A 25,640-nucleotide genomic window follows, 5' to 3' on the forward strand; every position below is an offset into this window, starting at 1 on the left:
CGGGACCGGGGCTAAGCCGCCTTGGGTGGAGGGCGAGGGAGGGTCTGCCCTCTGAGAGTGTGGAGCATACGGACAGTGCTGAGGGCGTCTGTGCAGGGTGGCTGGGCGGCAGGCTGTAGTCCAGGCTCCAGACAAAACCAGAGTCGTTGGAAAGGAACCAGGGGAAGGACCACGCAGAGCCGGGCCGGGCTGGACCCCGACAGACCGTGAGCCAGGACGAGGGAGGGGCGGTGGGGTGTCCCCCGAGAGCGCTGGCCTCAACCTGGGGTATTGGCCCAGGTTCCTGACTGCGTGCACGGACCGCGGCGCCCATGTGAGCTGAGAGCTCGCCTGGGACCCCGTGCTGCTGACGCCCCGCCTGCCTCGGGTCCCCCGAGCCGTGGTGGCACGTGGCCCAGAAGGGGGCCCAGCACAGCCGGCCCAGGGTCTCACTGCCGAGTTCACGGCGGGAGCTCGAGGGGAAGCCTGGGGGCGGCGGGGATGTGATGGCCAGCGGGGAGGACCATCACTCGGGCTGGCCCCTCAGGGCCTGCCATCACGCCAGGAAGCCTGCTCCTGAGGCCGTGGGTGAGCTTGGGGCTGGGAGCACGCATTCGGCTCTGAGCAGAGCGATTGGGGCAGAGCTGGGGACCTTCCCCTAAGGGGGAGGACCCGGGCTTGAGGACCACAGAGCCTCAGAGGGCCAGGGAGGACGCAGGAGGGGGACTCTGGGGAAAGGAGGGAACATGGAGGGGAGGGGCCTGCCGGGCCAGGCGAGGATGAGGAGCCCCACCTGGGAGGCTTTGCAGAGCGAGGACACCTGCCGCACAGGTCGCCATGACGACGCTCCAGGGCCAGGTGGCGAGGCCTCCGCAAACAGGAGACTGTGAGTCAGCGACGGCCCCTCCCGCCCCGTCACCAGCGGGTGCGGCTGCAGGGGGTGGCGGCCTGGGGCCACTCAGGGCCCCACACCTTCCAGGGCCTGGATCCAGCTATAAAGTCACACCTCCGGACGTTCTCGCGGGGTCCCGGGAGGGCCGTCTCGCCCACGGGAGACTGTCCTTGGTTCATTCGTCCGTCTTGCGCCGCTGGACAGGGAGGGATTAACGCCGAGCGTCTGTGACTGTGTGCGGACCAGCAGGGCGGGAGGCGGGCTGCACCGGGGCGGCCTGAACACTGTGCTCGGAGCGTGGCTCGTCTACACCGTGTGCTGAACACGCATGGAGGCGCGGGTGCTGTGTCCTCAGACAACACGTCCTGTTCACACTCAGGTCCCTGCCCGCGATGCCTGCCAGCCAAGGGAGCTCCTGCAGGGCAGTCGGGGTGCTGGACGCCTTTCCGCTCGGGGACAGAGGTTCTGCACTGCCCCCCGCCCAGCCCCCCGGCCTGCAGTCGGCCTCCAGCTCCTCCCCCACCGCCTGGCCTTGTCCCCAGCTCTCTGCAGCCTCTCCTGCCTGGTTCTTGCCTTTCTTGTGCTGGTGGCCTGCTGGGAAGAGCCGGAAAAACTGCCCTCTTTGTTGATCAGAAAGATGCGAGTGATTGAAAAATCACTAGCCACCCCCCCCCACCTTGGAGAACCTTTGCACCTCAAACAAACTCTCCCCTGGTGTGCCGGGTCCTGGGTGAGCTCGAGGGCCTAAAGCCGCGCGTCGGGGTCGGGGTGTCTGGCTGCCACTCAGCTGTGGCCCAGGGTGGCGGGCGTGTCACCCCCAGCCCAGGGCCCTCCTCGAGGATCTGCAGGGCGCTAGCTACTGAACTGTCCCCAGCGACCGCGGGAAGTGCGTGCACCCTTTGGCCCCCAGCTGGCCTGCACGCCCTCCCACTCCGCGCTCAGCACCCTCTCAAGCGCACAGCATCGGGCGGACATGAAAAGCAGGGACTGGGCCCGTGGTCTCTTAGAACCATCGGCACTGTGGGAAGGAAAGCCTGGCAGGCTTCCGGGGGAGGCGGCAGCCCCCCTCGGTGGTGGGGGCTGTGGTCACGGGGACGGGGGGCACGGTGGGCACCCAGGAGCTGATGCAGCAGTCTGAGGCCGAGGAGAGCCATGCGAGGGCCGCCTGCGGCCCAAGCGCCACCCCGGCGGGCTTTGGGGGCGCAGAGGGGGGCAGAGGGGGGCGAGGATACGGGGGGCGCGGAGGGGGCGAGGGTTGGGGGGCGGCCTCTCCTCCCTCCTCTCCCGCCCAGGATCTCGGCCCGTTGTGTGGGTTCTGTGCGTTCGTGCTGGGCACTCACGCTGGGGCACAGCTGAGCCTGGGGAGTGGAGCTCGGCCCTGGGGGGCGTCCTGGGAGCATCCTGGGCCGGGAGCGGATGGCCCAAGGCTCACATCACAGGGACCAGAGCTCCATGGACGTAGGGGGAGGGCTGAGGTGTGCGGACCTGCGGGCATGCCCGTGGCCCTCGGCTCCGTGGGTCCTCGGGCCGGAGAGACCAGGAGGGATCTGTCCTCACCGCTCCCCGACCGCAGCCACTGCTGGGGAAGCCCCCCTGCGGCCTCCTCCGGGGGACCCCGGAGTCTGGCTGCTCCTGCTGGACCCCACGCCTTGCCAGCCGCTTCTGCACGTTTGATGAAGGGAGGAACCGATCACGTGTCTTTAGAGGGGAAACCTCCAAACCGCTAGCTCCTCTGTAAACTCCATGCTGGAGTTCCGAAGGGCTCTGGTTGTAAAGGCGGGCACGTGCTTGTTCGGTGCAGAGCGCAGTGCGGTGCCTTCTGGGGGGTTCTTCAGGAGCTCAGGGCGGGCATTGGGAGTCTGTCCACCAGTCTCCCCAGGCGGCGGGCCTCGGACCTCAGGCGGCAGGCAGAGTGTGCGCCTCACATTCGAGCACAGCCTGGAGGGAAACGAGAAAGGCAGATACTGTGTTGTGGGCTGGAGAAGGGCACCCACAGTGGAGCCTGGGGGCCCAGCGGCTGGGCGAGCAACGCGGCAAGCCTGAGATGGTGACCGGACGTCAGGCCTTCCCCTTGACTTAGTCGGTCAGGAGGGCACGGGTCAGGCCCCAGTTGCTGTGGAGTCGGGATAAAGGGCCACAGGAGCAGGCGAAAGGGATGGAGCCCCAGCAGTGTGACCTCGCCGAAGCACGTCAGGGCTCTGAACGGCCACTGCCAGGCTCTCGGTCACCCACCCCACAGGCGGCCTCCACTGTGCCGGATGCCCGAGCTGTCCCTCCGGCCGGAGCGGACTGCACTTGGGCCGTGGTGGTCTCCGCATCTCCGAGGGGTTGGATCGTGGCCCTGGAGGCTGTGCTGAGACTAGAACCGCCCACGGTGTGAGCCAGGCCAAGCGTGAGGGTCAGAGTCGCCCCTGCTCCGTGGGAAGGTCCCCGGCCCGGGTGCCCCGGGAGCGGTGTGAGAGCGCAAGGGAGGGGGCCTGTCCAGTGTCAGCGGGAGGCCGCGAGAGGGAGGCCACGGGGGAACCAGGAGGAGGGGGACACGGGGCCCGTCCAGCGAAGACCAGGTCAGACCCCGAGCCGTGTGATGGACAGCGGGGCCTGGACGGGGCGCCTGGCGCGCAGTGACCGCTGCCCCGCGTGGTGTGAGCGGCTGGACTCCAGGGCCTCCGCTTATGGTCGAGGCCCCGGGGCCCAGACGGGGGTCGGGCGCAGTCGGCTGCGTGCCCGGGATGGGGAGGATGAGCCGCGATGCCCAATGATACACGGCCACGTCCCATCCCGGCCAGGCCCAAGCACCATCCTCTCCAGGCCCTGCAGGCTGGGCTCAGCCCCCGGGGTCCCTCCTGCTGGAGACCCGGTCCTCCGGGAGCCCCGGGCCTCCGGGAGCGCCACTCACCTGCAGAACCAGAGCTGCACTTTAACGAGTTCCCCCGGGCCCCACTCCCTGGGGAGGCCCGGCGGGGCGGGGTGTGCCTCATTCTAGGTCTGCTTCCTGAGGACCTGAGAGGTTGCCCCGGGAGGTCTTGGTGGTTCCAGCCCCCAGGCCCCCCGCTGCCCGCCGCCTGCTTGCCTGCCCGCCTGCCTGCAGGCTTAGGAGCTGCTGAGCCCGGGGCCCCCGCAGGGAGGGCTGGGACGTGCGGCAGGGAGGGAGCCGGCCCCCGGGGAGCCCCAGCACCACCCCGCCGAGCGCAGTTTACCGGCCGCGAGCAGAACAGGCAGGCGGACCACGGCCCCGGGCAGAGCGGGGTCCTCGTCCCGCGGGTGGCGGGCCGGCATGGAGCCCAGCCGCCTCCCTCTCTGCGGCCGGCGCGGGTGTGCCGGGCAGCGGGGCGCTGCCTCCTGACGCAGCCGGCGGCAGCAGCATGACCCTGAGCCTCCTCTCCCTGCTGTCTCGGGACCTGTCCGCGCTCTGGCTGCTCCTGAAGACCCGCACAGGTGGGCTGGCCGCGGGCGTGCGTGCGGGCGGGGGCCCCGGGCCTGCACGCGGGACCTGCTCGGGAGCCCAGGCGGGCGGGGAGCTCGCAGGGGGCCTCCGGGGCGGGCGGGCGGGCCGGCCCCCTTCCCGCCTGTCCCCGTCCTCTCCCTCGTCCTGAGCAGCGCCTGCCGGGGTGCAGTCTCCGCTCAGCCTGGAAGCTCCTTTGTTCCGGGTCCCAGGGACGTTGTGGGTGGGGGTCTCCGTGCCCGCAGGGGCAGGACCAGCAGGGCCCGGCAGGGGGGTGTCGCAGGGGGCGGTCTGGGGCTGGCGCCCCTGTACCTGCCCGGCTTGGGGAGAGTCGCGCCCGTGGTGACCGAGAACAAAGAGGTGGCCGTGCTGACGCGCCTGGGTTTCTGGTCGCGTTTCTAGGGATGGAAGCTGCTGCTTTTGGAGGGCTTTGTTGTGAGTTCATCTTCCAAGGGGTATTTCTGCTGAGGATTGAGGAATAATTCGTTAAATAGGTCTTTTGTAAATTGTGTGAATCAGCCACACCCTCGCCTTTGGTGTCTGAAGTTTCCAGTTTCATAAAGAGGAGACTGCGCGTGTGAATTTACTGGTGGATGAGGTTCGGAGGGTGAGTGCCGGGGGGGGCCAGGGCAGAAACCTCAGTCATCACGCGTACACCCGGATCACAGTGCTCGTCCTGGGGAGAGAGTGTGCGGCGTCAGGATGACAAGGCTGGAATCTCGGAGGAAGGCTTCTCGGGCTCGGCTTCGAGGTCTCCCCCAGGTGCAGCGAGCTCCCTGCCGGCTGCTGGGCCTTCCCTCACGCCCACACGCTTTCACTGCCGAGGACCCAAGGGCTGGAGGGCTTCGCCCCGTTTCTGGAAACAATCTGTTTTCCCACCAGAGAAAGCGTTCATCCCTTTTCTCAGAGTCGCGGGCACCTGTGCTGTAGGCCCCCCTCGATGAGGTCCTTCCCTGCCGTGGACCCGATGCCGACTTCCACCCGCGCCTGCTGTTTGCAGACAGGTCGCCCGCGCCCCCTCCTCTGTCTGTCTGTGCTGGTCTGTCTGTCTCTCCGTGTCTTTCTCACCTGTCTCTGTCTTTCCGTCTCCGGTGTGTGCTGGCCCAGGGGCTCGGGCCGGTGGGCGTGTGTTTGAATTGTGGCCTCCACTCATCGGGCAGATCCCACAGGCCCGGGCGCCTGGAGAAGGATGGAACGCTTCTGCGAGGACCTAGCCTCAGGCCCGGGGTGGAGGCGGGCGTTGGGCCACGGCAGGGGCAGTGAGGGCCCAGGAGAGGGGCCTGGCCCGGCCGGCTCTGCCCACGGTGACTCTGATCGCGGGCCCCTGCATGTGACGCCCCGCCTGGCGGGCTGGCAGGGCTCGGGAGCTGCACCCACTGCAGGCTCGCCACGGGCCGGGCGGGAGCGGGGTCCCCAGCAAAGCCACGTGCGTTGGTGATGAAAGGTCCGCAGAACCCTGGCGCCCAGGCTCCGCGTGGAGCCCACACCCGAGGCTCCAGGCTGCCCTGGGCCTCCCTTCCCTCCATGCCTGGCCTGCCCGCTGCCTGGCTCCTTGCTGGGTGGGTACACGTCTGGTGGGCGTGTGTGAACCACCCCCGTCCCTCCCACCCAGGCTGGGCTCTCAGAGTCGCCGGGCAGGGGGCCGTGTGTTTAAACTGCCCCCAACAGGGCCACCAGGCCTCCTGCCGGGCCATCCCCCTCCCCAGGTCTGGACCTGCTTCGTCAGGACCCTTCCCCAGGGAGGACTCGCCGGGGAGGCCCAGGCCCTCCATCGGAGCCCTGCAGTCGGGGCCTGCCTGCCGCTCACGTGTCCCCTCTGGGCGGCGGCCAGGTGGGCAGGAGCAGCCCCGGCACACTCCCTCAGAGCCCAGGCACCGGTGCTTGGAGCTCCCAAAGCCTCTCCGTGGCCTCCATCGACCCCGCTGTCTGTCCGTGAGAATATGTTCAGTGCTGGATGTGCTGCTTCATCCAAAGAAGCGTGTTTCCTGAGCTGTGGCCAGCAGGCGCCCCTGCAGCCTGCTCACGTGGGCGGCAGCGTGGACACTCCGCCCCCCAGCCCGAAGCCTCGCCGGCTTCTCTGCCGCAGCGTCTCAGGGCCGGCGGCCTGCTTCCCACTGACTTTTGCATCCTCCTTGGTCCCCGCCCTTCGGTTTTCAAACCTGCACGTGCTTGCCCTTCCCTGAGGATGAGTTTGGTCGAGCATCTCATACGGGGCCTTTTATTTTAAAATACGTGAGGATTCACCTTCTGAGATCAGGAAATTGGGAGAATGTTCATGAACCGAATTAATAATGATACGAGTTGGGTCGAGCATATTCTCATACGGGGCTTTTTATTTAAAATACGTAAGGATTCACTTCCTGAGATTAGGAAATCAGGATAATGTTGGTGACCTGAGTTAATGATGCATCATACATGATGGGAACTGTTTGAGCCTAATCCAGTGACAAGTTAACTCCTTAAAAACACCCCAGGTGGGCTGTGAGAGCAGATTCAGCCCCAGTGGCTGTAGGTCTCCATCATCCCGGAGGGTTAGCCCCAGAGCCACAGACCAGACACAGGTCGCCACGGAGACTTCTCCTGCTGGACCGGACATTTGGGGAGCTGACCTGGCCCACCCTGGCCGAGGGCCAGGCCGGAGCTGTTCGAAGCCCCAGGCGTGCTCCTCCCCTTTGTGGCCTCTGCACGTGCTCTGCTCCGGCTTGGAGATTCCCGGGGGGGTCGGGTCCTGGTGAGCTGGGACTCCCGAGTGAGCGGGTGGAGGCCCCCGCGGACTCTCCACCTTGAACTCTGAAAGGGCGTCACGGGTGTATTTTGATAGAAAACAAACGGAAGCCTTGGGTGTGGACATTCAGCCAGATGTAAACAGGGAAGGGAATGAGCTTGTGGCGGACTTAGTGGACTTCGCAGCCCAGGGCCTCCCGCCAGCTGCAGACCCCGTCTCAGGAGCCCCGCTCAGCCTCCTGCTCCTCGTGGTGAGGCCCAGGGTCACCCGAGAGGCAGGAACCAGCCCCCGAACCCGAACACCAGGCTCCTGCTGGATCTCTGGGCCCCTTTGACCCCGGCCACCACCACCTGGGGTGGTTTCCAGGGCTCCCAGGGTCCACTCTGCACCCTGCCAGCCCTGCCCCATGTGTGCCCCCTGCCCGAGGTGGGGCTGGCAAACACAGCTACTCAGAGGCTGCCCGCGACGCGTTACGAAATCCTCGTCCTAAAGAGAGAGTCCGGGAGACAGTTTGCCAGAGGAAGGAAGTTTGCTGCCGGAGTCTGATTGTGTTAAGATGAAGCGGCATAAAGATGAAAGGGTGCCCCACCCCAACGACTCTCTGATGCTGCCCAGACTAAGCAGGACTCGGGGGACAGCTCTGTGGGCAGAGATTCCAGCGGGGGAGGCGGGCCAGGGGGTCCTTCCCCTTTGTCCTCGTGTATAGCTGAGCTGGGTCTCCGGACGGCTGAGCCGTGAGCTCAGCGAGAGGCCGCTCCCCCTGGCCCCTGACCGGGCAGTGGGCTCTGTGCCCCGAGGTGCTCCTCCCGACGCCCCCCTGCACCCCTCCCGCCTCGAACGACCCTGTGACGGGTCACAGCCTGAGTCTCCGTGCACGTCTGGGCCACGGGAAGGCCGGGCTCGGTGGTTAACTGTGAGGCGCTGTCCACACACAGAGCGGGTCTGTGGAGGAGCCGGGCGTCCCCTGACCCTGACCCTGAGCTGGCGGGCGGGCTGACCCCACCTCCTGCCCAGACCGCAGAAGGGGCAGGCGGGCACCTCACTTCCTTCTCAACCAGCTGCGGCCCCTCGAGTGCAGAATAAATGAGCGTGTGTCTCACCCCCCAGCACCCGCCCTCCATGGGGGGCCACGTGACACACACCGCGGGCCTCGATGGTGGCTGGAAACTGCTCTCTGAGGGGCAGCCAGCGGCCATCGAACATGCAGTAGTTGTGTCTGTCTGTCTGAATGGACCGTGCAGGCCACCCTGCTTTGAAACCTGCACCGCTGCCCTGGGGAATGTCTCTGGCCTCGATGAGCCCAGGGTTCACGCTCGACAGACAGTGTGGGCAGCGTGAAACCTGGCCTCCCAGCCTCCTTGCAGCTCCGTGTCTGTTGCACCCGACGTGTGTTCCAAACAAATGCGGTGTGACGGCCGTGATCCACCGCGTCTGGAATTAGAAACATTTCGCGTTCTCTTGGCGCGATCGTTTCCAGCTGTTTTTGTCCCACAAAAGAAGCTGTGCTGAGAGGTTTCCGTGCGCAGGGAGGCTGCATTGCCCCGAGCTGCCGTGGGCTGACGGCCGGAGCCCCGGCCCTCAGTGTGATGGGCGTGAATCCCCGCTCAGTCCCAAACCTGGAGTGCTGTCTGCTCTGTGGGGGGCACGGACCCGCCCCCTCCTCGTCTGCACCAGGCAGAGTCACAAGGCAGCCGGTGTGCGGGCGGCAGGTCCACAGACAACAGCTGGGTTCCAGGACTCTCCCTGCGTCTAACACACCACCTGCTCCCGCGTGCCTGTCTGCAGGATGGAGCAGAGGGCGGAGGGCATTTTGCTACCTCCACTGAGCTCTCTCCAAGGTCTCCGTGGCCCAAATCTCCAGCCTGTGAGGGGCCTGTGTCTTAATCCGGGTATAGAAGAACTGACTTAAGCCATTTGCCAGTGACCAGCGTGAGTCGTGAGTGTCTGTAGAGAAATCTCCAGGACACCCAGGTTTGCAGACACAAGATACAGGGTGTCATCATGCGGTACCAGCCAGGCAGCGCTAAGATGCAGGTCCCGCGGGCCCAGCACCTCACACACCCCTGTCCGTGTCTGTGTTCTCAGGAGTCTCGCTAATCCTCTGTTTCTGGTCGATGCCTCCAGGCTGTGGCTGGGTCGCTGCCGGCCCTGGTCTAGGACTTGCGGGCGTCAGCATCGGGCGGGGGACGGGCTCGGAGCCCTGCTCAGGGTCAGCATCTGGCAGGGGTGAGGCGCCAGGTGTGTGTGCAGACCCACTGCAGTGGCCAGGTTTCCACTCTGACCAGTGAGGCATTGCGCAGACGGCAGGTGAGGGCCCCGGGGATGGCCTGGGCCACTTCCAGGGCATGGCTGTGCGCTTGCGGAGCACAGCGGCCTGCTCCCTGAGCAGCTGTCCCGGGCCCTGCTCTGCACCCCGGGCCTCCCGTGTGCCTGCCTGCCCCTCTCTGCCCTTCCTCTTCCTGTCCATCCCTGCGCCTTTCTGCGTGCCTCTGACGCACACCACACGTTAAATATTGATGACTCACTCCGCGCCCAGCTCTCTGTGTGCTGAGAAACAAGGGTTTCTGTACAGGAAAGCGGAGCCCCCTTGCCGGGCCGAGAGCGCTGGTCCCCTCGGTGTCCGCGGTGGGGCTGACCCAGCCGAGGCGCGCGGGGGCTGTCCCCGGTGACTGCGTGTCCGTCTGCTCTGTCCTCCCGCAGATGAGATCATGCACCACGACATCAGCCCGCTCTGCGCCGCCGACATCCGGGACCAGCTGCAGAAGCGCTTTGCTTACCTGTCGGGTGAGTGCCAGGCCGGAAGGGGTGGAGCGCGGCTCAGGGGCGGGGCGGGGTGTGGTGGGCGTGGCGAGGGCGTGGGCGGGGCGGGGCTCGTGGGTGGGACTGGGTTGGTGGGCGGGGCTAGGTGCAGGGGCGGGGCTCGGATGTGGGCGGGGTGCAGGAACATGGGCGGGACTAACAGCGGGGCGGGGCTAAGGGGCGTGGAGTGGGGGCGGGGCTCAGGGGGCGGGGCGTAGTGGGCGGGGCTGGGCTCATGGGCGGGGCTGGGTGCAGAGGCGGGGCTCGGATGTGGGCGGGGTGCAGGAACGTGGGCGGGACTAACAGCGGGGCGGGGCTAAGGGGCGTGGAGTGTGGGCGGGGCAGGGGCGGGGCTCAGGGGGCGGGGCGGGGCGTGGGGGCGCCCGTGGTGGGGTGCGGGGGTCTGTGACCCCGCGGGGCGGGGCGCGGGGCGGGATGCAGGGGAGACGGGGCTCTGTGGCCCCGCGGTGGGGTCTGGGACCACCCGCCCCTGAGGCCCCAGGGGTGCCGACCGCTGTCCTCCCCCCTCCCCAGGCGGGCGGGGCCAGGACGGCAGCCCAGTCATCACCTTTCCCGACTACCCGGCCTTTGGCGACGTCCCGGACCAGGACTTCCAGAATGTCATGACCTACCTCACCAGCATCCCCAGGTGCGCTAGGGCCCCGATCCCTCATCCTAGGGCTGCAGAGACTCCTCCACGGTCAGGGGGCCAAGGGTGGATGCAGTGCTGCCCCGGTGCCCACCTTGGACGGGTGAGGTGTGGACCTCCAGCCCTGGCCAACCCGCTGGGCCGCAGGGAGTGGCCTGGCGGTGGATGCTTCTCTTTTTTGAAGTGCCCGAGGGGGAGGTGAGTGCAGGGCAAGATCGCCCCAGGGGTGTGGTCAGCATGCCCCCTCGGCCAGGTTCCCGGTCACAGCGCGATGAGCTGGTCTAATCTAGGAGGCCGGCCGCACAGCAGGTGTGACCGCCAGAACCCGGTCAGCATTGGCCCCTCACCGCCCAGCGTGGGGTGGGGGTGTTAGGATGGAAGAACCCTTCCGCAGGCCGTGGGGGCTGAGGGTCACTTGGCAGAAGAACCTAGACAGCACCACGGGGTGGGGTGGAGGTCTGTGGTCCCTGTCCCCTCCTTCTGTGGACCTGACTTGCTGGGCCAGGCTCCGAGCAGCCGAGCTGAGGTGGGTGGTCCAGCCACTGTCCTGGGAGTGACTGGTCTTCCTTAGGGCCCTTGGGCAGGCCGTGAGGGACTTCATGGAGGCCGGCGATCCTGCGTCTCGTTTACCTTCCCCCTTGGATTTCCAGCCAGGAAGGCAGGCGTTGCTCCCGTCCCGTGGACGAGGGCCCTGGGCCTCAGGGGACGTTGCTTGAGTGGGTTCAAGGGTCTGGAGAGGACAGGAGATGGGGCTGCCCGTGTGGAGTGGCACCGAGGGGTGTTTGGGGTGGGGATCCGGGATGGTGGGTCTGGCTCTTGGTTTCCTAGCAGGGGGACATGGAAAAGCCACCCGGCCTGGGGGTGGGACGCTGGGGACAAGCCAGTGGGAGGAAGGGCAGCTACGCTGGTTTCAGGGAGCCCAGGGGTTTAACAGGGAAATGGCCAGCTCTGGACCGCTGACCGTGGGCCCAGTGGTCTCGCTGGTCCTCCGGAGGGCGGGCTTCTGGCCAGCTTGGCCAGCTCTCCTCCGTGATGTCCCCAGGGCTGATGGCTCCATGTCCAGGAGGGGCGTGGCCCTTGGCCCCTGTGACGCCCCTCCTGTGCTCCCCCCGTGCCCCTCGTCCCCTGTGAACCAGGCCCGCCCCAGGTCAGGCAGTGGAGCCCACAGCACAGTAAGGTCCGTGTGGACGCTGCCCAGGGAGGGTCTGAGTCCTTGTTCCAGAAGCGGCCCCCGGCCAAGGCGGTGGTGGGCCCTGGACTGCATGTCTGGCAGGCAGCCATCTGCAGTGACCTCTCCGTGTGGGCTGAGCCAGGGGCCACACGGCGCTTCTGTGGTCTCCCACTGCCCGCTTGAGATGGTTCTCTGGGGCGGCCTTCCCCGCTGGTGCGGGAATCTCAGGTTTCAGGTCACTCCCAGGCGTGGAAAGGGCAGAGGTCCCTTTCTCTGTGGCGGGGCGGAGGTGAGCCTTCTCTGGGCACGGCAGGCCGACCCCCCGTCCCTCTTGGTCTCCCCTTCCTGGGTCACCACCCCCGTTGGTGCTGCTGACCCTCAGACCTCCCGGCCTCGGGGCCCTTGCTCTCGCACCCTCGGCCCAGGTGCCTCCTTCTCGCGTGGGGGCCCCCTCGTCTGGGGGACATTCTGTCACACTCACCAGCCCCAGGCCCCAGGCCCCTGGCGGCCCAGCTTCGCGGACGCACCTGGACGGTCCCTGTTCGTGGCACTTGGCGTGGGTCTGTGTCTGCCCTGCACGTGGGTCAGACAGCGGCTCCTCACTGAGCGTTTGCCGTACAGACAGGCTTCGTTCAGGCAGAGTGAGATCAGCTTAGGTCTGGGGGTTGGGGGCCCCCGTCCCTCACCCCAGCACCCCTGCCGCTCCTTCAGAGGGACCAGCCCCTTTGTCTCTCCCCCTTTTAAACGGTTCTCACCCCAGCCGGGTGGAGTCTCCCACCCCTGATCTCCAAGGTGGCCCGCACAGTCCCTGCGAGATCCGCGAGCAGGGGGCGAGATCCGCGAGCAGGGGGCGAGATCCGCGAGCAGGGCGCACGCTTCCCGTTGAGGCTGAGGAAGGCTCACCCTGTGTGACTGCGTCCCTGGGGGGCCGCGGCGAGTGGACGTGGGTGCGCGCAGACCCGCGGCTCCGCCTCCAGGCGGACGTGTGTATCGTGATGGTCACGCGTGTTCTGTTCACGTCTCTTCTTCTGGGTGGAGCGTGTAGCGGGGGATCCGTCGCACCTGATGCCCTTCCACCCGGAGTGAAACCCCACGTTGGGACAGACTCGTCTTTCCTCTGCGGCGTGAAGGGCCCGCGGTGGAGGGGCTGCCCGGCCGGCCGTTCAGGAGGCCGGGGAGCCCTGCCCACCCCGCCCCGGCCCGCCCCCAGCGCTGTCAGGGGCGGCTCCTGGGGGCGCGGTGGGGATCGGCCCTGAGTGAGGGAAGCCGAAGCGCTGCCGCCCGTCAGCTCACACGCAGTGCGTTTCTGGAAGCCTCGGCGCGCCTTTAGAGGTGGGGAGACACGGTGTCCGTGGGTAAGGCAGGGCGGGGCGCTGCCCGTGGGGTTTCCACGTGGGACCCGGTGTGGGGCGGGCTGCCACCTGGCGGCTGTGGCCGGTACTGCGGGCCCAAGTCTCCTAAACCTGGGGGTCCGGAAGTCGGGCAGGGGGCCCAGACTCCAGGCAGGTGGGGCGGGGGGCGTTCTGCGACCCGGCGGGCTCTACAGTCCACACAGGTCCAGTGGACGAGCCCCCGGCTTCCCAGACGCTGACTCCTCCGGTCACCAAATAAGCTTCCCTTGGTCCTCTGAAACCTTTCTCCCCTGTGCTCTGTCATCTCACATGGGGGCAGGAGCGCCAGTTCAGGCCGCTGTATCTGGTTCCCGGTCGCGGGTCATTCCAAAAGCCTTTGCTGCCGGGCAGGCCTCGCCTGGACACAGCAGACACATGAGAACAGGAAGCCTGTTCCTGGTCTCCTGGAAAACACCCCTTACCCCTCCCTCCCTCCTTGCGGCAAAAGCTGACCCCCTCCCACTGAAAGTGGCCTCTGGAGGTCTCCCTGTGAGCACAGGTGCACACGTGCAGACACACACAGGCACACACGTGCACACTCACACGCAGGGTCACGGTGTTGCCAACACTGAGACAGCAGGCTTCCGGCTTTTCTCTGAAGGACCCACTTAGCCACCCGCAGGATCCTTGGGGGCCTCCCGCACCTGCCCGCTGCGTTTGGAAGATAACACCTAAGGGTCACCTTCCCGCACACGTGCTTCCCCTCGGCAGCCCAGAGACCATAGGCTGGGTCCCAGATGACTTGAGGCTGGTAAGGATGTGGACTTGCTGTGAACCCGGCTCAGATCGTCCCACTGCTGCAGACAGAGGAGCCTCTCCCAGGTGGTTTTCGTGGTGGGCCACGTTCACCCGGAGGAGAGGTGCACACACACAGGTCACCCCCACACAGGCGTGAGTGTGCTCACCACACATGTACACACAGGTACAGGCGTACACACACGTGCCACATGTGTGTACACACGTGCCCAGATACAGGTGTACACACTCACCACGTGTGTGTGCAGTCAGGTACAGGGGTGCATGCGTGCACCAAATGTGTGTACACACAGGCGTGAGTGTGCTCACCACACATGTACACATAGGTGCAGGTGTACCTGTACTCACCACACGTGTACATACAGGTGTGTGTGCACTCACCACACGCGTGCGCACAGGCGTGCATCACACACCACACGCATGTATGCTCATGCATGCATAGGAGTGAGTGTACGCTGCGCGCCTGTGCGCGCACACCACACACGAGCATACAGACCACACACGTGCGCACGTCCCACATGCGGTCTGTGTGGGCTGCGTGGCAGACAAGTGCAGGGCGCTTGCGGAAGGAGTAGGGTTCAAGTGCTGCTCTTAAGCTGCAGCCCCACGTTTGGGCCACGCCTCCTGCAGAGTCTTCCAGCCAGGCTGCCGCCCGCCCCATCGAGCTCACTAAGCTTTAGGTTGTCCGGCCTTCGGCCCCTGGCAGCACCTCACTTCTTGCTGTGGCTGTGACGTCCACCTGAATTTTTGGTTGGCTTTTGCACATAAAGACAGAAAATGTGTGAACGTGTCCCGAACACCCCAGACGTCTGTGGACAGGCAGTAGCTCTCACCCTCCCCACAGGAAACCACAGGGAGCGTCCAGCCGCATCCCTGTGCGAGGCTCCCCAAAGCAGACTGCACACGTCCCAGCCCCTTCCTGGCGGCCTGCGGCGGGCACCCTGCCTTCCTTCCGCGGCTGCTTCTGGTGTGGATGGACGGGCACTGAGCTCCAGCCGGGCCGCCTCGGCTTCCTGCCGTCAGCGGCCTTGCTCCCCGTCTGGCGGGCGGGGTGCTCTGCTGTAGCAGCCCTCAGGCCCTCAGGCTCATGTAAGAAGCAAGTGAAGGCCATTTTCATTGCCGTCCGCGGCCGGCCTCAGCCCGTTGGTCCGTGTATCTGAAGCTCAAGGTCCCCTCCCCACGGGGCGACCTCTTCCCACGGGTTCTGTCTCTCCGCCCTCCCGATCTCGCTCTCCTGGGAAGCCAGAGGCCACCCGTCTCAGAAAAAGTCTGCTTTCTTTCTTGTCATCTTTTTTCTGTCAGTGCCATCCAACATCATTTAATTTGAAAAATTAAAGTTAAATAAACATAAAAGTTTAGTTCCCAGGGGCCGGGGGCTGCCGAATCAGGCAGTCCAAGCGTGGGCTGTCCCCGCCCGGGGGACACGCAGCTGTGACGTGCTGGTGTCCGGCTCAGAGCGGCCGGCCCTGCCCTTCCCCTCGGGAGGAGGACGAGACCCGCCCGGGAGGAGGCGGCTTGCCCTGCGCTGCCGCGAGGGGTGTGGGAGCCCCTCCCTGGGGAGCCCAGGCTGACCCACCAGCCTGCGCTCACGGCGGGGTTGTGTGCCCAGAGGCCGCCTCTGCTGGGGTTTCAGCTCCGGGAGGAGGGAGGCGCCTGAGTAGCTCCAGTGAGGACCGCGGCCGGGCCGGGCCCAGGACCCACTCGGAGGGCGCGGGCGGACGGGGCCGCCCCGACCTGGAGCCTGCACGTGAAACAGGTAACATGGGCCCCAGAGGGTCCTCACGGGAGGCTGGCTTCCCGAGGGGCGCCGGGCTCACGCCCTCAGGGGCGCAGTCACTCCGGTTACAAAGGGGTGGCCAGCTCTGTGTGCGTTTCCCGTAGTTATGGAATCTGTGTGCTGGGTGGGGTTTCTCCCCCACCCGGTGGCCCCGTCAGTAAAGAATCCGCCTGCCGTGCAGGAGACGCAGGTTTGATCCCGGGGTCGGGAAGACCCTCTGGAGCAGGAAATGGCAGCCCACTCCAGGATTCTTGCCTGGAGACGCCCGTGGACAGAGGCTGGCGGGCTGCAGTCCGCGGGGTCGCAGAGTCGGACACGGCTGAGCACGAAGCATGGTGCCCGCTGGGCGTGGGGGGGCGGCCGTCTGCGCGCCCGGGACGCCTGCCCCGCGCTGCTGGGCCCCGCGCCTGACCCTGACGGGCGCGGGGCCTGAGGGCGGACGCCGTGCTGTCAGCGCGTGGGGAGCTTTGTGAAAGGTCCGAGGCTTTTCTTGCCGTCGAGCTCTGACGAGCTGACCAGCGCAGAGAGACCGTGCGGCACGTCTGGCGCGTGACGGGGCAGCTGTGAGTCCCGAGGACAGAGGAGAGGCGGCCGGAACCAAGGCTGGGCCTGAGCGCTCGGGCCTGCCCCGCGTCCCCGCGCTCAGACCTGGCGGGCGGGCCCCAGGCCCGTGCACAGGCCCAGCCACGACTCTGTGACGTTCGCAGCCTCCCAGACCACGTCCAAGGGTGGGGTGGAGGGAGAGAGAGAGAGAGAGAGAGAGAGAGAGACGGGCAAAGCAGTGTGGCCGGGGAGGGCGGCCTGCGAGTAGGACTGTGCCTCCCCCACCCCACCCCTGTGCCTGGCCCCCCATCCCCTCCCCCCTTACCCCTGCCTGGCCCCCCATCCCCTCCCCCCACCTGGCCCCCCATCCCCTCCCCCCTCACCCCCTGCCTGGTCCCCCATCCCCACCCCCCACCTGGCCCCCCATCCCCTCCCCCCACCCCCCACCTGGCCCCTCATCCCCTCCCCCCACCCCCACCTGGCCCCCCATCCCCAACCCCCCCTGGCCCCCCCATCCCCTCCCCCCACCCGGCCCTTATCCCCACCCCCCTGCCTGGCCCCCCCATCCCCTCCCCCCTCACCCCCCACCTGGCTCCTCATCCCTACCCCCCGCCTGGCCCCCCATCCTCTCCCCCCTCCCCCGTGCCTGGCCCCCCATCCCCTCCCCCCTCACCCCCTGCCTGGCCCCTCATCCCCACCCCCTGTCTGGCCCCCCCATCCCCTCCCCCCTCCCCCCTGCCTGGCCCCCCCATCCCCTCCCCCCTCACCCCCTGCCTGGCCCCTCATCCCCACCCCCTGTCTGGCCCCCCATCCCCTCCCCCCTCCCCCCTGCCTGGCCCCCCCTCCCCTCCCCCCTCCCCCCTGCCTGGCCCCCCATCCCCTCCCCCCACCCCCCACCTGGCCCCTCATCCCCACCCCCTGTCTGGCCCCCCCCATCCCCTCCCCCCTCCCCCCTGCCTGGCCCCCCCTCCCCTCTCCCCTCCCCCCTGCCTGGCCCACCCATCCCCATCCCCACCCCTCCCCTTTGCCTGGCCCCACTCCCACCTGGCCTCCCCACACCCGCCCCCACCTGGTCCAGCCCCCAGGGCCCCCCTGGGAGGGTCAGACCTTCCCTCCCACGGACCCTGGGGACCCACTTCCCCAACGCCTGTCTGCACCTGCCAGGCCTGATCTGGGACGGACGCCAGCCTGCCCACATCTCCTGCAAGAGCCCACTAGGCCCCCGGCCCCGCTGCTGGGCTTGCTCCCCTGCTCCAGCGCCAGGCCGAGCGGGCCCCGGTGCACGTGTCCCCGAGAACACTGACCCTCCCCCGGGTCAAGGCCCTTGCCCCCCGTGAGCCCTGTGGGCGGGGGTGAGGCCAGGCTGGGCCCAGAGTCCCCGAGACTCCGCCCAGCCCTTCTCTGTGATGTGTGGGTGTAAGAACAGGAGCTGGGCGTGGAGACGCGGGGACCTCAGGCCTGGTCTCCAGGCTGCCCTCACGCTGCTCCTGACCGGCAACCAGGCAGGCAGGGCACAGCCGGCAGCGCCCAGGCCCCCCGAGGAGTTAGCAGGCCTGGGGTGTTAGAGGGGACACCGTGCATGCGTGGCTCCTGGAACCAGACTCCGAGAGCTCTGTGCCTGTTGGACTGTTTGGGCCAACAGGCTCAAACAGTGGACTCGGAGGCCCCTCCAGGCAGCCCTCGGGAGGCTGGAGGCTACGTCTGTGTGTGCACACGGCTGCGTGTGCCTGGGTCTGGGGGCTCGTCCGTGTGGCTACAGCTTCCGGGTTATTTGCTCCGGTTTCCTCGTCCACCGCCTTCAGCGCAGCCCCCTTGGGGGACCTGCCTTTTCCGTGACCAAGTGTGGGCAGCCCGCCCTCTCCCCTGGGCGCGTGAGGTCACAGACGGCCCTCCCGTCCGCACAGGGTGGCGGCTGGGCCCCGGGGGCGGGGCGGGCCACGCAGCATGGCTCTGGGGCTGCAGTCCTGGGGGTGGGGGGGCCGTGCGGGGCGCCCCGTGAGGCGCCCTCTGCTGCGTCTGGTGGTGGAGCCGTGGCGGAGACGAGGCGGGGCTGGGAGAGCCCACTCGTGGCCCCGAGCCGGCTCCTGGGTGGGGCATCTCTGCCTGCTTCTGGGGCCGGGCCCCCTAAAGGGGAGGACCCTGCCTGGTCCGACACAGTCCTGGGTGGGCCGGACGGAGGGGCTGCTTTGCCCTGCAGGGCGGACGCGGCCTGGGGGGTCTGGATGGGGAGCCAGACCATGGGCGTCCCGTCTGTGCTCACCAGCCATGTGATTCTGGGCAAATGACTTGTCTGTCTGAGCCTCCATCCGTGACTGCAGCTGCCTCTTGGGTCATTACGAGGGCTGAAGGAGGCACAGCCCGAGCTTCAGTGCGGGGCCGTGGGTGGCAGGGGCCCGGCCCCCGAGCTGCCCCACCTGCCCCTGCTGGGCAGTGGCCAGATGGCCACAGAGCTCGAGTCTGTGTGTTTCCTAAGCCAGGAACGTGAGCTGCCTGCTCGACACCCACTGGCCTAAAAACCCGCCTTCTGGGCACGTTTCCGTGAGTCCAGGAGATTCCTTACATTTCACCTGAAATGGTGACTTTCAAAGGCCCCTTCGCCTCTCCGCTGTGTTTGTTGTCAGTGCTGTTCATGATGCTGGCGTGTGCGTTGCAGCTGTGAAGGAGGCTTTGATGTCACGGAATTTTTACCGTCTGGCACTCAAACGCACAGAGCGAGTTAAAGACCCCAAGGGACTGGGCGGTGGGGGGCGGCTGGGATGTGCAAGTGAGGCAGGCAGTGGAGTGGAGGCCCCGGGCCGTATCCCACCACCCGTGGACAGGCCGCCCGCCCTGCCTGTGCCTAAACGGGACAGGCCATCAGCACAGGGGCCGCAGAGGAGACATTGCGGGCCCAGGAGGAGCGGGGCCACAGGGAGGCTGGTCAGGAAGCGGGGCGGGGGGGCTGCAGACACAGGCTGTGGAGAAGTGGCATGAGCTGGCCATCAGGGGACAGCCTGTGACTTGTCCCCCACAGAGGAGAGGGGCCGCCGGGAGGGGCTGTCTCTGCAGAGGACCCTGGCCCACACAGGTGTGCACACCCGCACAGGCGTGACTGTGTGTCTGTCCCTGCGCTGAGATCAGGGAGGGTTGGGGCTGTTTCCGCTCTCACCGCGTTACGTAACGTTTGCAGCAGGCAGAGTACTGCCACGGCCACGTAATTTATATGTAATGCATGTGGTTCTGGTTCTTGTTTAAACGTGGCTGCGGCTCCCGGGTATGTGCAGAGACTTGGCAATCAGCGCTCCAGTTGGAGCCTAGGCCCGTGCTCCCAGTCTTCCCAGGATTGGCTGGCGGGCGCTGCTGCCCACGCCGCCTGGCAGGGCTGGGGGCGGGTCGTCCCGCAGAAGTGCCTCCGGTTCGGCGGTGACTCAGGCACGTCAGGCTGAGAGGGACGGGCTGTCGTTCCCGGCCTCCGCATCTTTCTCACGGATGCTGCCGCTGCGAGAAGCCGCCTCTCGTCTCCCGTCTCCATCGGATGCTCGCGCTCCGCTGGGCACCGCGGGGGCCTCTCCCCAAGCTGCGGCCGTGCCATCAACCTCGACGGTGATTGTAGACCGTGAATGAGCCTGGGGGACCAGATGCTGGGGCTGAGGTGACGCCCGAGCCGTAGACTCCCTGTGACGGGCCCGCTGGAAGGGAAGGAAAGCCCGTGGAAGGGAAGCTGCCAGGCTCCAGTGGAGCAGCTGGGCTCCAGGACAGAGAGGCCCGGCCCGCCTCTCTGCACTGCGAGCTGGTCGGTGCCAGGGCGGGAAGCAATGTGGCGCCTGTCTGTCCACCTCGGCCTGAGCGAGCCCTGCAAGAGAGGTGCCCGCCGAGCTCGGGGCAGCGCTGCAGGTGGCTCCGTCCTCCCCTGGCCGTGGCACCCGGTGGAACAGGAGCGGTGTGAGGGCTTCAGGGGCGGCCGCTCACCCCGACTCTTCCCAGAGACGCGCCGCAGCCACGGCCGGACCTCCGGGTGCACACTGACCATGCTCTCTCGTTTCAGCCTGCAGGACGCTGGCATCGGGTTCATCCTGGTCATAGACCGCAGGCAGGACAGATGGACCTCAGTCAAGGCGTCCATCCTGAGGATAGCGGTAAGTGTCGGTGCGCAGCCTGCCACCCCCACACCTCCTCCCGGCGGGGGACACGGCCTTTCCTGCCCGGTGGCGCTTTGGGTCCTGGCCGGAGCTGCATGCGTGGTGGGGCCCAAGGCCAAGGTGGGCGCCAGCTGGGGCCCGGGCAGGGCCAGCGCACACCTCCCTGGGCTCCTCGAGCTGCTCGGGCACGTGTGTGTGTGCACATGTGTGCATGTGTGCATGCATGTACACGTGTGTGCGTGCGCGTGTGTATGCATGCACGTGTGTTCTCACATGGGTTAACTCTCGGGGCCGTGTTGTAACTTGAGAACAGTGCCACCTGCTGGTTTGTGTCTGGCGCTGAGCATGTGAGTGCCTGGGTGACCTGCGGGGCGGTCATCCTTGCGGGGGACGAGGGTGTCACAGGGCACCTTCAGGCTATGGGTGTGGGGTTACGTTGACTAGCTTTTCCCATGTTGTTTTCTTCCAGTCTGCAGACCGCGGCTGCCCTTCAGGGCGGAAAAGCGGCTGCCCTGTGGTGCTGGGCGCTGTTTTTAGCCGCGGGATAGCTGGAGAGGGTGGGGCAGTCAGCAGAAAGCCCGCTCTTATTTTTGGCGCTGGCTTCCACCCCCACTCAAGCTGGGTAGAGAGGTGGGGAGTGCTTCTCCCTGCAGAGAGGAGGTAGCTGTGCTTGTCTGCAGCAGGGCGGCCCAGAGTGCCTGCGCTGGGGTCTCTGGCCGGCCTTGACGCTGCGATCGCCCGACCCCATGGGGTGACCCGCCCCCAGGCCCTTGTTCTGCGTTCTGCGCTGGCCAGTTTGAGGCTGCTGGGCTGGGGTCTGGGGGCGGGAGATCCGACTCCTCCTCCTGGTGCTCAGGCCCCGCCCTGAGGCTCGCCACTGGCGGTCCTGCCGCTTACCTGTCCAGGGTGCCGGCCCAGCCTGTCCTGACACGTCTCCCTCTGCCCCCAGGCGGCTCCTGTCCCCGCCTCAGCTGGCACACGCCCTCCACGTTGCCGTTTATCTGAAACTAGTCTAAACGCTTGGGAGTGTTTCGGAAGAGTACAGTGTAGTGTGGAGACGGTCATCGTCAGCGCTCCTGTGCTTCTGAATCCTTAGAAGCTTGCAGGGGACTCTGTGCCACCACCAGCTAATAGCCAGCGTGGCCCTTTCATTATTTTAAGTTTTAAGGTGAATTTGCACACGGTGTCACCCGACCGGCCAAGTTAAGGATTAAACAGCAAGAGCCAGCGGACCAGGTGCAGAGAGGACGTTCTGCAGGTGATTCTGGAATCAGAGGGTTGGTCCTGGGCTGGATGGCAGCGAGTCTCCAGCCAAGTGTGCTGCTGTTTTGAGCGGTTACACGGTTAGACTGACGTTTTCAGGCCCAGTGATCGCCCAGGTCTTTTGCGTGCGTCTGTCTCACTGGTGTGCATCTCGGACGTGCGCTGGTGTGCAGGGGCGTCAGTCAGCCACTTCTTGGGGGGATGGGGGTCCAGACCTCAGGTTCTTGCCATTCCCTGCCCCTGGGACGCCCTCACCTGAGGGCGGGGCGGCTGCCTCTGTGCCCTCCAGCCCCCCAGCACCCCCCAGAGCAGCTCCCGTTCAGGCCCCGCCTGGCCTCCCCTCCCGGCGGGGCGCCCTCCCTCTCTGCACATCGCGGTTCCTCGAGGTCAGGGCCAGCCCCGTCCATCTTCGTGTGGCCAACACCCATCCCAGGCCCTGGGTGAGACAGGAGCCTCGTAAATGCGTCCCCTGCTAATCAGCCACTCTGGTCAGTTAGCAAGGCTGACCAAAGGCAGGATTGTTTGCTAAGAACCAGACAAACTACTTTTAATAACAATCCCTGAGGTCCCCAGCGAGCCAGCGGGATGGCCCAGGGCAGACCGGCCGTCGGTCGCGCTCTCCCGCGGTCCAGTGTGAACATGGTCTTCTTCGCCGAGCTGATAATCAGGTGGACTTCTGAAGAGAGCTGGTGCATCTTTAAAACTTTGTTTTGTGAAAATCATAACTGATTTTTGCGCTGGTTGCGCTGATTCTGACAACAGTAAAGATGTAGGTTTGTTTCTGTAAGCTTTGGGGTTACCCTGTGCTGCTTCGGAAACCCTAGAAATTAGCACTTTCCAGCAAAATTGTCAAAAATTCTCTTTGAATTCCAGTGCCTTTTCTTACACGAATTTGCTGATCGTGTTAAGGCCAGAAGTCCTGTCTGTGTCTGCAGCACTTTTATCGACACGTGCTGCCTGGCAGGGCGGGCGGTGCTGTGGACACACGGGAAGCCAGGACCGTGTGGACAAGCGGGCTCAGGCGGCTGACCCTGTGACCAGGTGCCGGGCCTGGCGGCGCGCAGGACGCGGTCATGGGGGTGGGGCCACTGCAGGCCCGCCTTGCTGCTCCCAGGGCCCCGGTCCCCGCCCCACCCCGAGCCAGCGTTCCCGTCCGTCTCCTCCCTGGCTCCGCAGGGGGTGGGCAGGGCTGGCACGCTGACGCCGTCCCCCACCGTGGATCTAGCTGGACTGCCAGCCCCGCCGGCCTGCGCTTCATCCAAGGGGGCTTGAGGGAGAGACCCCCTGGCATCTTCTGGGCTGGAGCCCGCGAGGGGACCCCTGCAGGCACCGGCGCCCCAGCCTGGACGGCCACACTCTGCTGCCAGCAGCAGAGAGGCTGTTTATCCAATTGTGTTTGCCCCCCGAGCGAGCCTGGGCGCTTACATAACGCACTGAAATTCAGGGCTATTTTAAGCCGCCTCGTGTGCTGTCTCGTGAGCTGCGCGTTCTCTTCTCGGGGCACTCTTTCTCCTTGTTTGGATGCCTTCAGTTCGGCTTGGAAAGGAAAACAAGACATTGGGGGGTCCACAGTCCGGTGTCCCTAAGCTCAGACCTGCCGTGTCCCCACCGAGAGCAGAGCCCGCCCCAGCTCTGAGCGGGCGGCCACGGTCACAGCCGCGGGCGAGACCCATGGCTCAGAGTGCAAGCCTCACTCTTGGCCCAAGAGCTGGACCCGGGTTTGGACCATCCTCTGATGGATGTGTCTTTTGTAAAATGCTGTGTTTACTCTTCCGGGGCTCCTTGTTTTAAAGGGGAAGGGGCCCCTGTTTTAAACACGAGTGTGGGGAGGACACCATAGCGGAGGCTGTAGGTCTGTGTTTGGGGACTAAGCCGAGCCGGCCCTCGAGCTCGTCCGGAAGGAACGCGCAGCGAGAACCGTGTTCGCTCTGCGAGGGGCGGAGCTCCAGTCTGGCCTGTGAAGCCGATGCCCTCTGTGTGCAGGGAAGGGATGGACCGAAGTTCCTGAGACACCCGGGATTTTCAGGTCAGGCGGTGAATATTCCCAATGTGGCGAAATAGCCGTTTCCTCAGCAATGCTGGGGGCTCCCTCCTGGGCGGCGGTGACTCAGGCCTGCGCACCGGGTGATGAGCGCCCCGCGGAGGGAAGTTGCACGCCAGGAGGGCTTCCCGGCAGAGGTGACCCTGCCCCGTGGGTCCCCGTGAAGGCCCAGGTCTCGCAGAGCCGGTGAGCTCAGACCAGACCTGCCAGCAGGTGTGAGTGAGGGCAGAAAACCGTGCTGAAAGCTAGGGAAATGCGACCAAGTGCCGCCTCCAGAAAGACGCTGGAGGCCGCTGTTCCGCAGTCGTGGGGGCCGGTCTCACGCCTGGTGTGGGGCCCACGGCCCTCTTGCTGACGGGGACCCGGCGCGCCCGCCGTGAGCCGCCGCCTTCCACCTTGTCTCTCGCCGCTGCCCACGGTGCCCAGAGGGGCTGCTCCGGGGCCGACACGGGGGCCACGCGGTCCCACCCTCCCGGGCTGTGACTGGGGACGGTGGGGCAGACACGCCCGGGGCCACAGGCGGGGGGCCGGCAGGCAGGAGGTCAGGGCGGCCAGGCCGGAGGCTCGGCTCGGGGTCACGGGGGGGGGACCAGCGGGGGTGACCAGTGGGGGGGGACCAGCGGGGAGTCCTGGCGTGCAGAGCCTCCGGGGGAGGAAGAGGAGGGCCTGGGGGGAGGCGGGGTTCGGGGACCTCCCGGGCCCCAGGTGGCCGCGGGTGGGGCAGAGCAGGCGTCCGGCCTGGGCGTGACTGTCAGGACTGAGGCCCGGGAGGGGGCCAGGACCCCCGGCACGCCCGGCACGCCCAGGAGGGGGCTCGCGCTCAGACGTGGGGACCCTGAGCAGGAGGCGGCAGCGAGGTCCAGCCCAACAGCGCGCCTTGTTTGGAGCCCGGACGATGTGGCGGGGCCCCGGGGAGACGCAGAGGCTACAGGGAGTCAGGGAGCCCCCAGAGACGGTGGAAGGGCGGCCCCTGGGGTGTGGGCTTCAGGTCCTCAGACACGCAGCCAGCCCCAGGCCTCTGTGACCCCTCCCCCGGCGTGCCGGAGGGGGCCCGGGCGAGGAGGCCAGGGAGGGTGCACGTGCAAGCCACATGGGGCGGCCCAGGGGTCAGGGGCCCCCGTGGGCCGTGGTCGGACCCGGGGTGTGTGGGTGGGGGGTTGTCTCCAGATGTCCCGGGCAGGGGGCCGTCCTGACTGCGGACAGCTCAGGAGGATCCCAGCGCTTCCACACGGGAGCGCGGGGCGGCGGCAGGTCCGGGCGAGGCAGGAGAGGGGCGGCAGGACCTGGCCGTGTCTGTGCCCGGGGGCACTGCCCACCCGCCCGGTGGGGGCTCCCTGCGGCCTGTGCTCGCTCCCCTCTCACGGGAGGGGCTTGCTCTCAGAGGCCAGGGGACGGGGCACCAGGCCTGGGGCCGACCGAGCGGCCGGCACGGCCTCGGCCTGGAGCTGGGCTCTGAATGCTGCGGGCGGCGGGGAGCCCAGGCGGGAGTCCGGGGTGCAGAGGGCGACCTGTCCAGGGCCAGACGCCTCGTCCACAAAGCTCACGTGCACGTACGAGCCAGCTCCTGTCCGGGGGTGGGGGCCTGCGCCTCGCTGTGAGCCCGCTTCTCCTGTATTTCTCTGTCTCGTGTGTGTGTGAGTGTGTGGCTGTTTTCACCCCACCGGTGTCCCAGTGTCCCGGGACCATCATAACAGACACCATAGACCACAGCGGGGCTCAGACGGCAGGGTCTCCTGTCTCCCCATCTGGAGGGGGACGTCTGAGCCGGCTGGACCCTCTACAGCTGTGAGGGGGTCTGTCTGTGCCCCCAATGGCCTCTGGAGACCCTCGGCCAGTGGAAGCACCCCCAATCTGCTTCCACCCCACACGCGTCCTCTGTGGGTCTGGACGCCCAGATGTCACCTTTACGGGGCATGGCCGGTCGGGCGGGGCCCACCCTGAAGACCTCATCCTGACTCGGTCACCTCTGTGAAGACCATAAAGCCATTCTGAGGCGCTAGGGGCTTGAATTCCAAAATAAGAGTGTGGGGACGCATGACTCAGCCAGAAGGGAAGGCCAAAGCTCTTCCTGCAGTTGATTTTTTAAAGTTTGTA

General features: G+C 66.7%; 1 protein-coding gene across 14 annotated transcripts in view; it reads left to right on the forward strand.

The window, feature by feature from the left end:
• MCF2L (MCF.2 cell line derived transforming sequence like) overlaps nt 1-25,640 on the forward strand; it is a 92,963-nt gene that overhangs the window by 44,256 nt on the left and 23,067 nt on the right. For 10 of the 14 annotated variants that reach the window (XM_065901679.1, XM_065901681.1, XM_065901683.1 and 7 more), the window contains 3 exons: nt 9,739-9,822; nt 10,372-10,486; nt 20,149-20,239. In XM_065901679.1, the coding sequence (XP_065757751.1) occupies nt 9,739-9,822; nt 10,372-10,486; nt 20,149-20,239 (290 nt within the window). Of the gene's footprint in view, nt 1-9,738; nt 9,823-10,371; nt 10,487-19,379; nt 19,756-20,148; nt 20,240-21,319; nt 21,520-23,111; nt 23,532-25,640 lie in introns of those variants that run through there. The other 4 variants (XM_065901687.1, XM_065901688.1, XM_065901689.1 and 1 more) reach the window with 4 other exon arrangements.

The sequence above is a fragment of the Muntiacus reevesi genome, chromosome 11, assembly GCF_963930625.1.
Source record: "Muntiacus reevesi chromosome 11, mMunRee1.1, whole genome shotgun sequence".
Classification (NCBI taxonomy): domain Eukaryota; kingdom Metazoa; phylum Chordata; class Mammalia; order Artiodactyla; family Cervidae; genus Muntiacus; species Muntiacus reevesi.